The 11920-nt window shown below is 38.9% G+C and overlaps 1 protein-coding gene across 1 annotated transcript; it reads left to right on the top strand.

Annotated features, from left to right (window-relative positions):
* Nucleotides 1–699: 699 nt before the first annotated feature.
* frmd8 (FERM domain containing 8) lies at nucleotides 700–11034 on the top strand. The gene is made up of 11 exons (XM_032576131.1): nucleotides 700–962; nucleotides 2616–2706; nucleotides 2861–3028; nucleotides 3131–3232; nucleotides 5109–5167; nucleotides 5300–5466; nucleotides 6151–6366; nucleotides 6440–6563; nucleotides 6678–6827; nucleotides 7730–7949; nucleotides 8021–11034. The coding sequence occupies exons 2-11, from the start codon at nucleotides 2616–2618 to the stop codon at nucleotides 8128–8130; spliced, it is 1407 nt and encodes a 468-aa protein (XP_032432022.1). The 5' UTR covers nucleotides 700–962; the 3' UTR covers nucleotides 8131–11034.
* Nucleotides 11035–11920: the final 886 nt, after the last annotated feature.

Below are 11920 nucleotides of genomic sequence, written 5' to 3'. Positions count from 1 at the left end.
TTTGTCTTGCTTAAAGAAGGTCCTGGTTTTGAATCCAGAGTATACATGCTCTCCCTGACATATGTGGGTTTGCTCAGAGTATGACACGTACCGGGTCACTGTTTTCTCAGAATATAACAAACTACATCCATGTTAGGTTATTTAGATGGTGCATGCATGATTATTTGTCCTGTGTGTCTCTGCTTTGTCCTGTGATGGACAAAGCAGAGACAAAGCAGCATTAAGCTGTCCAGGATGCCTCTTAGCCATTATCCTCTGGAAGTTAATAATATAATAATAATAATAATAATAATAATAATAATAATAATATTATTATTATTATAATATTATAATAATATAATAATAATAATAATAATAATAATAATAATAATAAATAATAATTTTATTTATTTTGTCTCTATTGTGTTTGCATGGTTTTATTTTGCTTGTAATCTCTCATTTGTGGACGGATCAACAAAGACTTGCTTGGATAAAAAAAATAAAAAATCTCCTTGATGGGATTACAGTGACGATGACGTACAAAATTACGTAAGGTGACGACTGCGCGCTCTCTAACTTTCAACTTGTTTTCGGGATTAAATCTTTTTGGCCTCGCTATAAACATATCGCTCATTTAGACAAAGGGGAAAGTATAAACCACCATAGAGGTAGATATTTGCTATCAGTCACTTCAATAAAGTATTTGTATTTAAAAGTTTCTCCGTCCTGCTGAGGTTAAGAGCTTTTGGCATCAACCACAACGCGCTATGATGAGGAACCGGTCAAAACGATCGAATCGTTCAGCTACCACACACTCCCTGCCCGGAAAGCTAATTTCGGGCGCTTGGCTAACCCTTCCTCGCTAGAGAAACAGTGCAGGAACGAACTGTTTGTTGACTCATGTATTTAGCAGTTTTTGTTACAATAGCAGGATTCTGTCCCAGGAAAACACAGCGAGTGAAGGTGAATTTACCATAATACAGGTAGGTGAGCGGAACATCTATTTATTTCTACAGACTGCAGGGAAGAACATTGAAAGTTAGCTGATGGGCCAGAGATAAGTGTTCAAATTGGCAAAGTAGCTCCTGAATAACATAACATAACATAACATAACATGCTAAAGTAAAAGCAGGACCCGTCACTCCGGGGTGGTGATGTTTAAATCGTTAACGTAGCCACTTGTTTCGTCTCTGAGCTAGCATTAGCTAACGGTAATTTGATTTGGTGATGATGGATTTTTCCCTCGAGACCTTTATCTGTTATTGCTGTTATTCCTGTTAGACATGGGTTGGGAATCAACTAATGTCCTTGAGGCTTTCAGACGGCTTCCCTTTTCTTCCTGTAAAAAGGCATTAGACGTTTAAGAAACTTGCCAAACACAAATTTGCTTGAGTTAAAAAAAAAAACTAAACAAAAACAAAGCAAACAGAAAGAAAGAAAAACAGAAGAAGAATGGAAAGTTTGGGCCAACAGTCGCTCAGTACGTTGAATTATTCCCAGTAAGGATCCCTTAAGGCGACACACTGACTGCCAGTAAGGGCAGTTGCTTTATTTTAGCATACGTGTTAAATAATATGGTCATATAATATACGCTATTATCTACATTTTAAAGGTGCTGCTAAGGTTTGTGTTTATTAAAACACAGATTGGAGAGGAGAAATCTGTATTTACACCCACAAGTCAATTCAAGAATAGACCAAACAAAACGTCCTTTCCCAATCTACACTCTCCAGCTCCTAAAGGAGGAAGATGTAAATAATACTTTTCAACAGGTTCTCCTACCTGAGCTGTGAACGTTCCCAGCTCCTCCAGAGTCACAATGTGCCTCATGGCTGCTTCTCTTATTAATTCTCTTTTTCTTTCTGCAGTTTAAGTTTAGGTTGCCAGCAATGTTTTGGTAGGTTTGCAGTTTTGTTGTATTCTTTATGATTATATCATACCATTATTTTCCTTCCACCTCACATATACTGTATATATGTATAACTTTTTGTTGATATATCACAGGAGTCTGCAACCTGTGGCTCTTAAAAACCAATTAAGACATGTTTTTGATCATAATCCCAATAAGAAAAAGTGTTTTAGGAATTCTTTCATATGTTTTATGCAATATTTGCATAGTTTATTTACAACGGAAAGTCACCAATGGTGCAAAATTTTTAGAGATCATTTCAAGTTCTTTTTTTTTTTTTTCCATTTCTTCTTCTTTCTTTTTACGGGTTCACTCGAGATCAGGTAACCTCTTTTAGTCTAAATACTAAAATAGAAATTTTAATTTAACTTTCTTGGCTTTCAAATGAACAATTCCTTCTTTTCCCTTTGCGGCTGTAGGCAAATATCATTCTGTAGTGGCAATGGCAAAAGTGGCTCTTTGAATTGAAAAGGTTGCTGACCCCTGGCCTATCACAAAAATAAAGCAACCATGAAAATTGTGGTTGGACACACTCTGGACCGCCAGCAATGCATTCACAAGTAAAATAAGATAGTTTAGAAATGCACAAGGAAAGTCACAATTTATGTTAAGGACATGTGGAACAACAGAGCGGTTTGTTCTTTGTTTCCATGGACTCTTCCACATGCTTGCACATGCTGCAGTGTAAATGTTCTAACTGCTCTAAGTTTTGGCGTTTGTGCTTCAGATGGAGGGTGACAACTGCAGTTTTCCTCCGGATTTGTCTGATGATCATTCGCAAAGAGGAAGTGTGGCTTCTTCCGCAACGCTTTCCCGTGGTATGGTGCAATCGAATCAAAAATGGAGGAATGAATGAACTCCCTCCTCGTTTTATTTTGTTTTTGTTTTGCCTCAAAGTCTATTTAGATTATTAAAAATAGAAAAGCCGGCATTGTGCTGTTGTAAACAACTTTTTGCGTGTGTGTCCCACAGCTCAGGACGTGCTCGTGTATTTGTTTGGCGAGAGTGCGGTCCATTTATCCGTGGAAGGGCTCGGCAGCGTCTCCGTGCAGGAGCTGGGCCGTAGCGTTCGTGAAGCCCTGCAGATCCCAGAGTCCGCACCGGATGCTTTCGCCTTTTGGCTCTGCTCTCCATTGCTTGGTAAGAACCCTTTTTTTAATTGATTTGGGCATCCTTTCATCTTTTAATAAGTTCAAAATACAGCTAACTGGATTGCCTTTTCTTTTATGCCTTATTCCGCAGAGCTGCAGCTGAAGGTGAGGCATCAGCCGTACAAGCTGTGCAGGCAGTGGCAGGATCTGCTGTATCGATTCACTGACGCGTCAGAAGACGACATTTCACAAGGTGGGAACTTGAACGGGGTTAGCACAAAGGGTCTTCTTTGGAATATACTAATGGCCTGGGGCTGTTTAACACTGAGATCGCCTGGCATTTTTTCCATTTTTTGCTAATTAATGTGTTAATGTGTAAGGATAAAATAGCTGAGCATCAGCTTTCATGGCTCTTTGACTGCATGAGAGGATTGACTGTATGCTGTGGACTAGAGCTGGAAAAATTTATTTGTGAAGAATCAATTATTGAAACAGTCGTCAACTAATTTAGTATTGGATTAATCGTTAACTGGAGTATGCAGCCAAAAAAAAAGCCATTTGCTAAAAGAAGAACACACTCAGAGCAGTAATTGAGTAAGTGTTCAAAAAATGTATATCAATTTTGCATTTAAGATTAAAATATAAAAAAAACCTTTGTCTGTACACATGTTCTACCCAGAACTCCTTAAGTATCTTCTTTTGCTACCCATTTATTAATCATTTAATCCAAAACATAGTCAGCATATTAGCTCTCAATTATATTGATGGTAAGTCGAGCAGAAAGGGCTGAGCTGTTCAAATGTTGTTAGAAATATTTGTTTCGCTGCAGATGCATTGTTTGCTACAAATCATCAAGCGTACAATAAAGGAATGTTTTGTTATTGAATTTCAGGCAATAAAATTTTAATTTGTCTATTTGTATTTTTAATGTATTTCTAGTATTTTGTAAAAAAGGCTTTAGTGGTTCAATAAATCAATCTGTAGACTGCCAATTTTTTATCCAATTAATCATCAGAATAATCAATAACTAAAATAATTATTAGTTGCAAGCCTTCTGTGGACAAAGTAAAACATGGCTGTAGTGGCTACAAATAGGTGTAATAAAGAAAACATAAAGTTGTTTCAAGATGTAGTGTTTTTGCAGCTGAGGGCCAGTTTATGTAAAAACCTTCCCATCAAGATTAAAACAAAAACTATGAGAACAGATCAAATGTTTGTGAGGAGCTCAAACCTGTTTCCTGAAGTTGTGTGCATGACTGTGTGCCAGTTCTGCTCTGCAGCTGTTTCCTTTCTTCTCTCAACTTACTCATAAATTGTTGTTTAGTTGTATTTACAGAGGGTAAGTGGGACGTCCTCTATGATTGTACAAAATTCCAGAAAATGAGGCAGTGACACGATGAGTGAAAAAAAACTTTATATAAAGTCCAACTATATATATAAAGTTGGACTTTGTGCAATCTTCAAAACAAGTTTTAACCTTTTAATATATGTTGGTTTATATTGTGCTTCTTCACATTAAAGTTTAACTGTAATAGAATTTAGAGACTTGTTTTGTCTTGCAAACCTGTGCAAATAATTATTTTTCCCACAGTAACAATCCTTGTGGAATTAAAGTAGTTCTTACAAAGGTGCATAATGGAGAAATTTTTAGAGTTTTATGCTCAATGTTTTACACCAGAGAACCGGTATCTCTCGCACACAGACCACACATCACAGCAGACTTTTGTTGAAGTGCTACTCGTTTCTAAACGGCTGTGAGGTGTGAGCCGGTGACTCAGTTTGCTGTTTGTTTTTTCTTTTTCGTGGTTATTAGCAATCAAAGTGGAAAAGCTCACATGTGTTAACTCCCAAGTCCCAGAAAAAGGGAACGGCTAAAAACACCACCAAAGATATCAAGGGGAGTATTTAATTGCTTTGAAAGCTTTTTTTTTTTTTTCCTGTCTGTGTAGGAAGTTCTGCCCACACTCGAGGGTTGTCAGCCTGGACTGAGTGGGTTGAGTTGTCTGTAGCCTCAGTGCTCCACTCTGAATTGAGAGACTCTTGTTAAGTGTCAAATTAAATGACCTAAAAACCAGTAAACACTGCCGCATGCTTATTTCCTGCTTTTCTTTTCTTTTTTTTCTCCTCAGATGAACCATATCTACAGTACAGGCGCAACGTGTTTTATCCAAAATCTAAAGAGCTGCAGGTAGCGTCCGCACTGCGAAGCATTCATTGTGATTCTTTATGACCGATTCACGGGAACTGTTATTCATTGCACGAATCTCTTTAGCTCACCGTTGCATTAGAAAACACTAATTGTGTCTCTACTCCTCCACAGATTAAAGATGAGGCGGTGTTGAGACTTCTCTACGAGGAGGCCAGGAGCAACATCCTCTCTGGCCGATACCCCTGCGACCCGGAGCACTGGGCGGGGCTTGGCGCCTTGTCCCTCGCTCTTGAAGAGGGGCCTGGTCTCGACAGCCAGCAGATCACGACTAAAATCAGGTAAGTGAGTGAGTTGATCTGTTGGTTTATGTTGAAGGACCGATGTTCAGAAGCTGCTGCTGTGTGGAATCTGATCAGATGAATGTGCCACAGAATCATTTCTAAAAGGTGAATCTGTCAAACATGCAGTTTGTCTCTTATTCTGGTCGTCATGTCAAGGGAAGCTTTACCAACTTTACCACAATTTAAGTGGGGACGCACCGATCAGGGTTTTACTGGCCAATGCCAGTTTTCTTTCAGGTCTGATTCCAATTTTCCTTTCAAAACATCACCAAAAACCTACTAATGTTTGTATATTGCTCAGACATTGTTTTATTTTATTTACCATCAATATCTGAAATTTATCATTACAATGATGAATCAAAAAACAATTTTCGTAAGGGGGGAGAACTTGCAACACCATTTACCAGCACATTATGTTATTTGTTGTGTTGTGCTTCAGTTTTATGCTTTTCATCCATAATGGAGCCGTCACCTATTAAGACAACCCTGTACCAAGAGTATTTGCTGTAAAATAATTTTAATGTATCTTTGACACTGCGAGAGCAAATAATCACTTTTTTCACAGTAAACAAAACATTAAAAAAATGAGACCCAGGAATGTGTTTGTTCTTGTTGGATTCAACAGTGAATTATCACACAGGGATAGAATTTAATTTCACCTTTGCCCTCTGTTGCGCGCAGGGAAAAGAAGCTGCCTTCCTTCGTGCCGGCTCACGTTGCCATGGGGAGCGGAGGGTTTTTCTCCACTCTGCGGGGGAAATCGAGCCGCCAGGCAGAGCTGGAGCAGAAGCTCTCAGAGGAGTACGGAAAGATCAGCAAATCCACTGGAAGCTCCCTAGAGCCTCAGCAGCTCCTGCACCAGTACCTCAGCATGTGTCACACTCTGCCTTATTACGGGTAGGAACCGCTGTATTGGCCACTTTTTGTTTGGTTGTTTGTTTTCATGCTTTGACACCAAATCTACCATCAGGTGCGCCTTTTTCTGCGGGGAGATTGACAAACCAGTTCAAGGCATCCTCCAACGGGGAAAACGTAAAGCTGTCAGTGTTGGGATCTGCCTGGACGGAGTTTATGTGATGGATGTGAAGGAGAAGGTGAATTTCTTTGCCTTTTTCTTTCTTGGGGGGAATATTTCTAACTTTGTGCACAGTTGGATAGTTATTAGCTGTTTACCTCTTCTCATGAAAAGTCGTCATGTCTCGTTGCAGCATGTGCTGCTCGGGCTGCGTTTCAGCGAGCTTTCGTGGGACCACAGTCGCCCCGAGGAGGAGGGGGACTCGCACATCTTGTGGCTGGAGTTTGACGGGGAGGAAGACGGCACTCCCGTCAACAAACTGCTGAAGATTTACTCAAAACAAGTAAGAAAACGGGGAATTATGGTAAAATAATCAACTGATATTTGCTAAAATATTCACATCCCTTGAACTCCTCTAGATTTTGTCTCTTTACAAACGTCAATGTTTCTTATTGTGATTTTATGTTTTAATCATTGAAGAAGTTGACTTACTTAACTTGATTTTAAAAGCAACTATGTTAGATTACAAGTTACTTTATTAAGTTGACAACAGCCCCTCACCGCCTCAACACAAAAATACCAATCAGAGCGAATCAACTGTGTTTAAAAGCAGCATTTCTTCACTTCCTTTCATTACTTCCTGTTCAACCAATTTCTTCTCTCCACCGCTTACTGGTTTAGCACCAAATTCTAGCTTCAGAAAGTAAAAATATATGTTTTTTTTCTGAATAAAATGACAAAAAATAGTAGCTAATCTGATTACTAGACTGGAAATAGTAACCCGTTAGATTACTCGTAACTGAAAAAAAGAGGTAAGTAACCTGACACCGCTGGTGATAATCAGAAAATAATGCATAAATAGAAGCCTACATGGTCTCAAGTGTAGTATGCATTTCTATTCAGACCCCTTTACTACGATGCACTAAGTAAACATTTTAAGTGTTATGAATACTTTTGAAAGGGTGCATTTTCAGTTTTTCCTGCAGAGGGTGATGAGTGCAATGGTCTTACCTCATCAAAAGCTGTGATGGAAAAAAAAACCTGTTTGAGCACCAGATGGCGAAGGGGCATTACATAACATCAGAGGCAGTAAATCATAATCACACTTGTGTCCAATCCGTCGATGCCAGTATGCCCGCTATGCGCCTCTGCTTCCCCGTTTCAGATAAAATGGAGATTAAATCTGGTGTTTATTGTGCAGAGAAGAAAAGGTGACAAAAAAATAATTTTCTTTTTCTTTTCTAGGCCGAGTTAATGAGCGGCTTTATCGAGTTCTGCGTGGAGCTGATGTCTACGTCAGAGGGGGGCGCCGCCGTCAACGAGCCGGGCGTTCCTCAGGAGCCCACCGGACAGGAAGCCGGCACCAGGAACGGCCGCGGAGGGCGCCGCGGGATGCTGCAAAGGCAAAGCAGCGTCGTGTGCAGCAGGGTCCACTCCCTCAACACCATCAGCTACGTGGATAACGGTGAGTCCTCGAAATGAACATGAAATAAAAGCAAGAGGAGCATTTCTAGCTTCCATTGTTTTGTGTTTTAGGCAAAGAAATCAAACGCTTAAAGCCAAAAAGAGCCGCGTCCTTCTTCGCTCGACAAGCCACGGCGCCCACCTACTCCGCGGTGAACACTGAGAGCCTGGAGCAGGGTTAAACCTCTCTGCCTCCGTCTCCTCGACGACCAAACCTGAACGTTTTTACACCGAGATGTAAAAGTGAAAAATAAGACTTTTTTTTTTCCCCCTTTTTTTATTCAGCTAGTCTCTGAGCAAACCAAGGACCAAGTAAGAGGTATCTATGTGTGGGTGTATTTATCGTTTTAAAGTGGTCTACAGTATGAGAGTACATTAATGTGAAAACTAAGATCTTTCTAAAATCCGAACCTTCAAAGATTGAATTGAACTCGCCGGGCGGCAGACGGCCTTACACTCCCATCAAACGCTCTTCGGCAGAGATGAACCTCTGAGAAATCCGCTAAGCGTAAACTATTTCTGAGCTCTTCTGCAGAGTACCGTTCTTCAAACATGCCACACCTCAAAGGAGCATAAACCACCACAGTACCTCTTTTTTATTTTCAGCTTCCTATTAAGATTAGTGCAGCTTCCCCTCCGTCAGCATGACCAACACTTTTAGGAGGGAGTAGCTTAAGGGTGCGAAGGCATTATTCTGCTTTTTTTTTTCTTTCAAACTACCGGTGCCTTGTTCTCATGATCGACGGTGAAGCCAAGTAGGAGAAGCGCTGGTAGAAACATAAAGGGTTCACTGTTATGGCAGCACATTTGCTGTGCTGTGGAAGTTTCTTGTGAGTACATTTTCTATTTCATTTCATTTGAGGATTTTTATGTTCATCCTTTTTTTTGTGAAAGCAACACATGGAAAAACTGAGAGTTAAAGATTAAAGTGAGGATCAGAGAATTGAATTATAAATTCATAATAAACCTAAAGATACCAGTGTTATTCTGTTATGGTGCCTTACAAAAGCATTTATACCAAATTGAGATTTTTGCATCAAAATGCAAACACAAACTTCATTGTATTTTTAACATGTTGTGAACAGACCAGCACAAAGTAGCGCGTAATTGTCAAACAAAACCACCTTTTGATTCAGTTGCGAGTCTTTTGCTGTGTTTTTGTGCCAGATTTGCATATCTACTGTAGAAGAAGAAATTTTTGCTGAGACTTCCTTGCAAAATGTCTTAAGCTCAGCCAGCCTGGACAAAAACTACAGGTTCCTAATTCAGCATGATGCTGCCATCTCTGTGTAACACCTAAGGAACATTGTGTGCGGTATTAGATTCACTTCACAATTATGCACTACTTTTCTGTCACATAAAAGCTCATTAAAATACACTGCTGTTTGTTAAATGTAAAAAAAGGGTCAATGCTTTTGCAAGGAACTTTCCAGTTGGAGGTAAGATTTCAAGTTAATCTTTTAAATTTCCACACTAGGTTAGGTTCATTATTCCATGTTATTTTTTCAATCAGTCCTTACAAGCAAAAAAAAAAAAAAAAAGACTACATTATCACTGTGCCTCTCCTGAAATGCAAACTATTTCTAAATTTACCCTGTTTAAACTAACTAAAGGTAAAGTTTGGTTATTGTTGAAGAAGAGAGAAAGCAATATCAGTGTGTAGTAGAACATTTTCAGCTTTTAAAAAAAGATGGATTTCCACTTGTCTTCTCAAGGTGTCATCGTGGTGCTGGTGAAATGAGGTGGTAAAATTCAAAAACAGCATCTTATGGCAAATCTGACAGTACTGTGTGAATTTTATTCTCCACGTCAAACCAAACCTACCTGACTTACTTCATCCCAGTAGATGACAGATTTCACTCCTCGATGTATCTTTGAATTTCAGACCGATGCAGCTGCCTCGGGTCTGTACTGTGCGTTTCAAATTTTACAGTGAAAGAAGTCTGATATATCTAACACTGCCTTCCTTCCACCTGAACGTATGCTTTCATTTGATAAGTGACGGCCTCACGTGTTCTTCCTCCTCTCATCATGCAAACTCTAGATGTTCAAACTCTAGAATGTTCTTTTTGGGGGGTTTTTAGCTTCGGATTGTATCTCAGCGACCGTCTGTAACCCCTAGCAGTCCCGTCACATCGTTGCTAGCACACACTATGCATGACTCATTGTAGAAGTGTCATTCCGACAGCCTCCGCCTAAAGTGACGTTGCACTAATGCTAACATAATCTTTATACAAATGTTTCCATCAACTGACTTTTGAACTTTTCTGATTGAATATATCTACTTCCATCTTCATATGTTTGTGTTTGTATACAGTAATGAAGAATTAGGTCTAATCAAATGCTGTCTCTTTAAGCAGTCGCTCTGAAGAAGCAGAAGTGCCTTTTTTTTTTAACCATGTTGATATCAGAACTCCTGTTTTCATGCTTTGAAATCGGGAATTAAAATGGTTTGTATGTATTTTACCTTTCCTACTGATGTTGTGTTGTAGGCAGTCAGTTCTGTCTTTTTTTAAATATAAAATAAAGCAAGATGTATTAAAAAAAACAAAAGTGTGCTTACTACACACTTAAAAACTGTACTGTATACTGAAGCCATATTCATTTTAACCAGCATGATGCACTGTTACAGCTTTATTCTTAAAACCATCTGTGGTTTTGTTTTACAGCTGAACTAAAACAGGCTCACCATTTCTATCACTACACATTTGCTGATTGTTGAAATAAAATGTTCAGTTGTAAAATACTTGTTTAGTATGTATGAAATAATATAAAATATTGTGGTTCCTTTTCACGTACTCTTGTAGATATTCTGTGAAATGCACCTTTGTTTATTCTGATTCCAATACCTACTATAAAGACATAAAATGATACAACAGGAGAGAGGAGCTTTTCTTCTGTTTGTTGTGTGTGACAAAGAAGACGTTATCCATCCATACGCTTAGTCGAAAATGTTTCTAGTTTTAAAAATAAATATGTCAGACTTCCAAGTGAGAAAGTTTCAGATTTTTCACCAGCTCCAGTGTCAAAATCCAACATGGCTCCTAGCCAATGATAGGACAGTAATAAACAGCGCATTCACTCTTTTTTTTGTGTGTGTTTATCTGATTAAATCATTTATACTCCCAGAAAAGAGAAGTTTAATCTTAGAATTCTAAATGAAAGATTATTTTACCACACCAGTAACATTGTCAAGCACAAGGCCAGAGCCTGTTTTTACACAATCAGCAGACTTAAAAGGAAGGTCAGAGCAGAGATATCAGAACGAAGGGAATTGAGGGAACAATTAGGACTAAATAAATTTAGTTCATTCAAATTTAAAATAGTGTATATCACTCATTGACATATAAACGGAATAGAATCTCATATTTATGCAAGATAGATAACAGTGGTAAAAGCTGGTGGCACTCCTCATAGCAAGAGAAATCCCGGGGAGTCGGAAGGGAAGGTGGTCCAGACCCCCCCAATCTTGGAAAAGTCTAAAATTGTCCCCCCAAATAAATCATAAAAGAAACCTTTGTATTTAAACAACACCAATATGAAAAGACAATAAAAACAAAGAACGAAATAAATCTGCCATACATCTAAGAAAAAAATATTGAACTTTTAGGTCCTCCATTGTTAGAACAATGATTCAACCCAAGAAAAAAAAAGGAAAAGAAAGAAGGTAAATGGCCCTTTAAATCGTTGTGGCGCTGGCATGCGCAGTAGCACATCCGAGTCAGGGTCGATTACGTACGCTTTGTGAGAACGTAAGTTTGGATTGGTTACAAATGCGGAAACAACAACGACTCCATACAGCTGCGTTTTCTCTCAAAGAAAATATGACAGATTTGGAATATTTTGAATAACAAGTTTTCGTTATTCAGGACATTCTCCGAAGCTGAAACATATTTAATCATTTTAAACGGGGAGTTAAGAGTTTTCAGTCCGTGTTTCAGAGCTGTCAGGTGTTTGTTTCGCTTCGTCCGT

This window comes from Xiphophorus hellerii, chromosome 11 (assembly GCF_003331165.1).
Source record: "Xiphophorus hellerii strain 12219 chromosome 11, Xiphophorus_hellerii-4.1, whole genome shotgun sequence".
Taxonomy (NCBI): domain Eukaryota; kingdom Metazoa; phylum Chordata; class Actinopteri; order Cyprinodontiformes; family Poeciliidae; genus Xiphophorus; species Xiphophorus hellerii.
Note: the sequence above shows the minus strand (reverse complement) of the source record. Positions and strands in the feature narration are given on the sequence as shown.

Bases quoted from the DNA above. Each gene is read 5' to 3' on its own strand.
- frmd8 (XM_032576131.1), top strand. From the start codon at position 2,616: ATGGAGGGTGACAACTGCAGTTTTCCTCCGGATTTGTCTGATGATCAT. The intron at 3,233-5,108 runs GTGGGAACTTGA...TTTTCTCCTCAG, and splicing joins AGAAGACGACATTTCACAAG to ATGAACCATATCTACAGTAC. The intron at 6,564-6,677 runs GTGAATTTCTTT...GTCTCGTTGCAG, and splicing joins TGATGGATGTGAAGGAGAAG to CATGTGCTGCTCGGGCTGCG.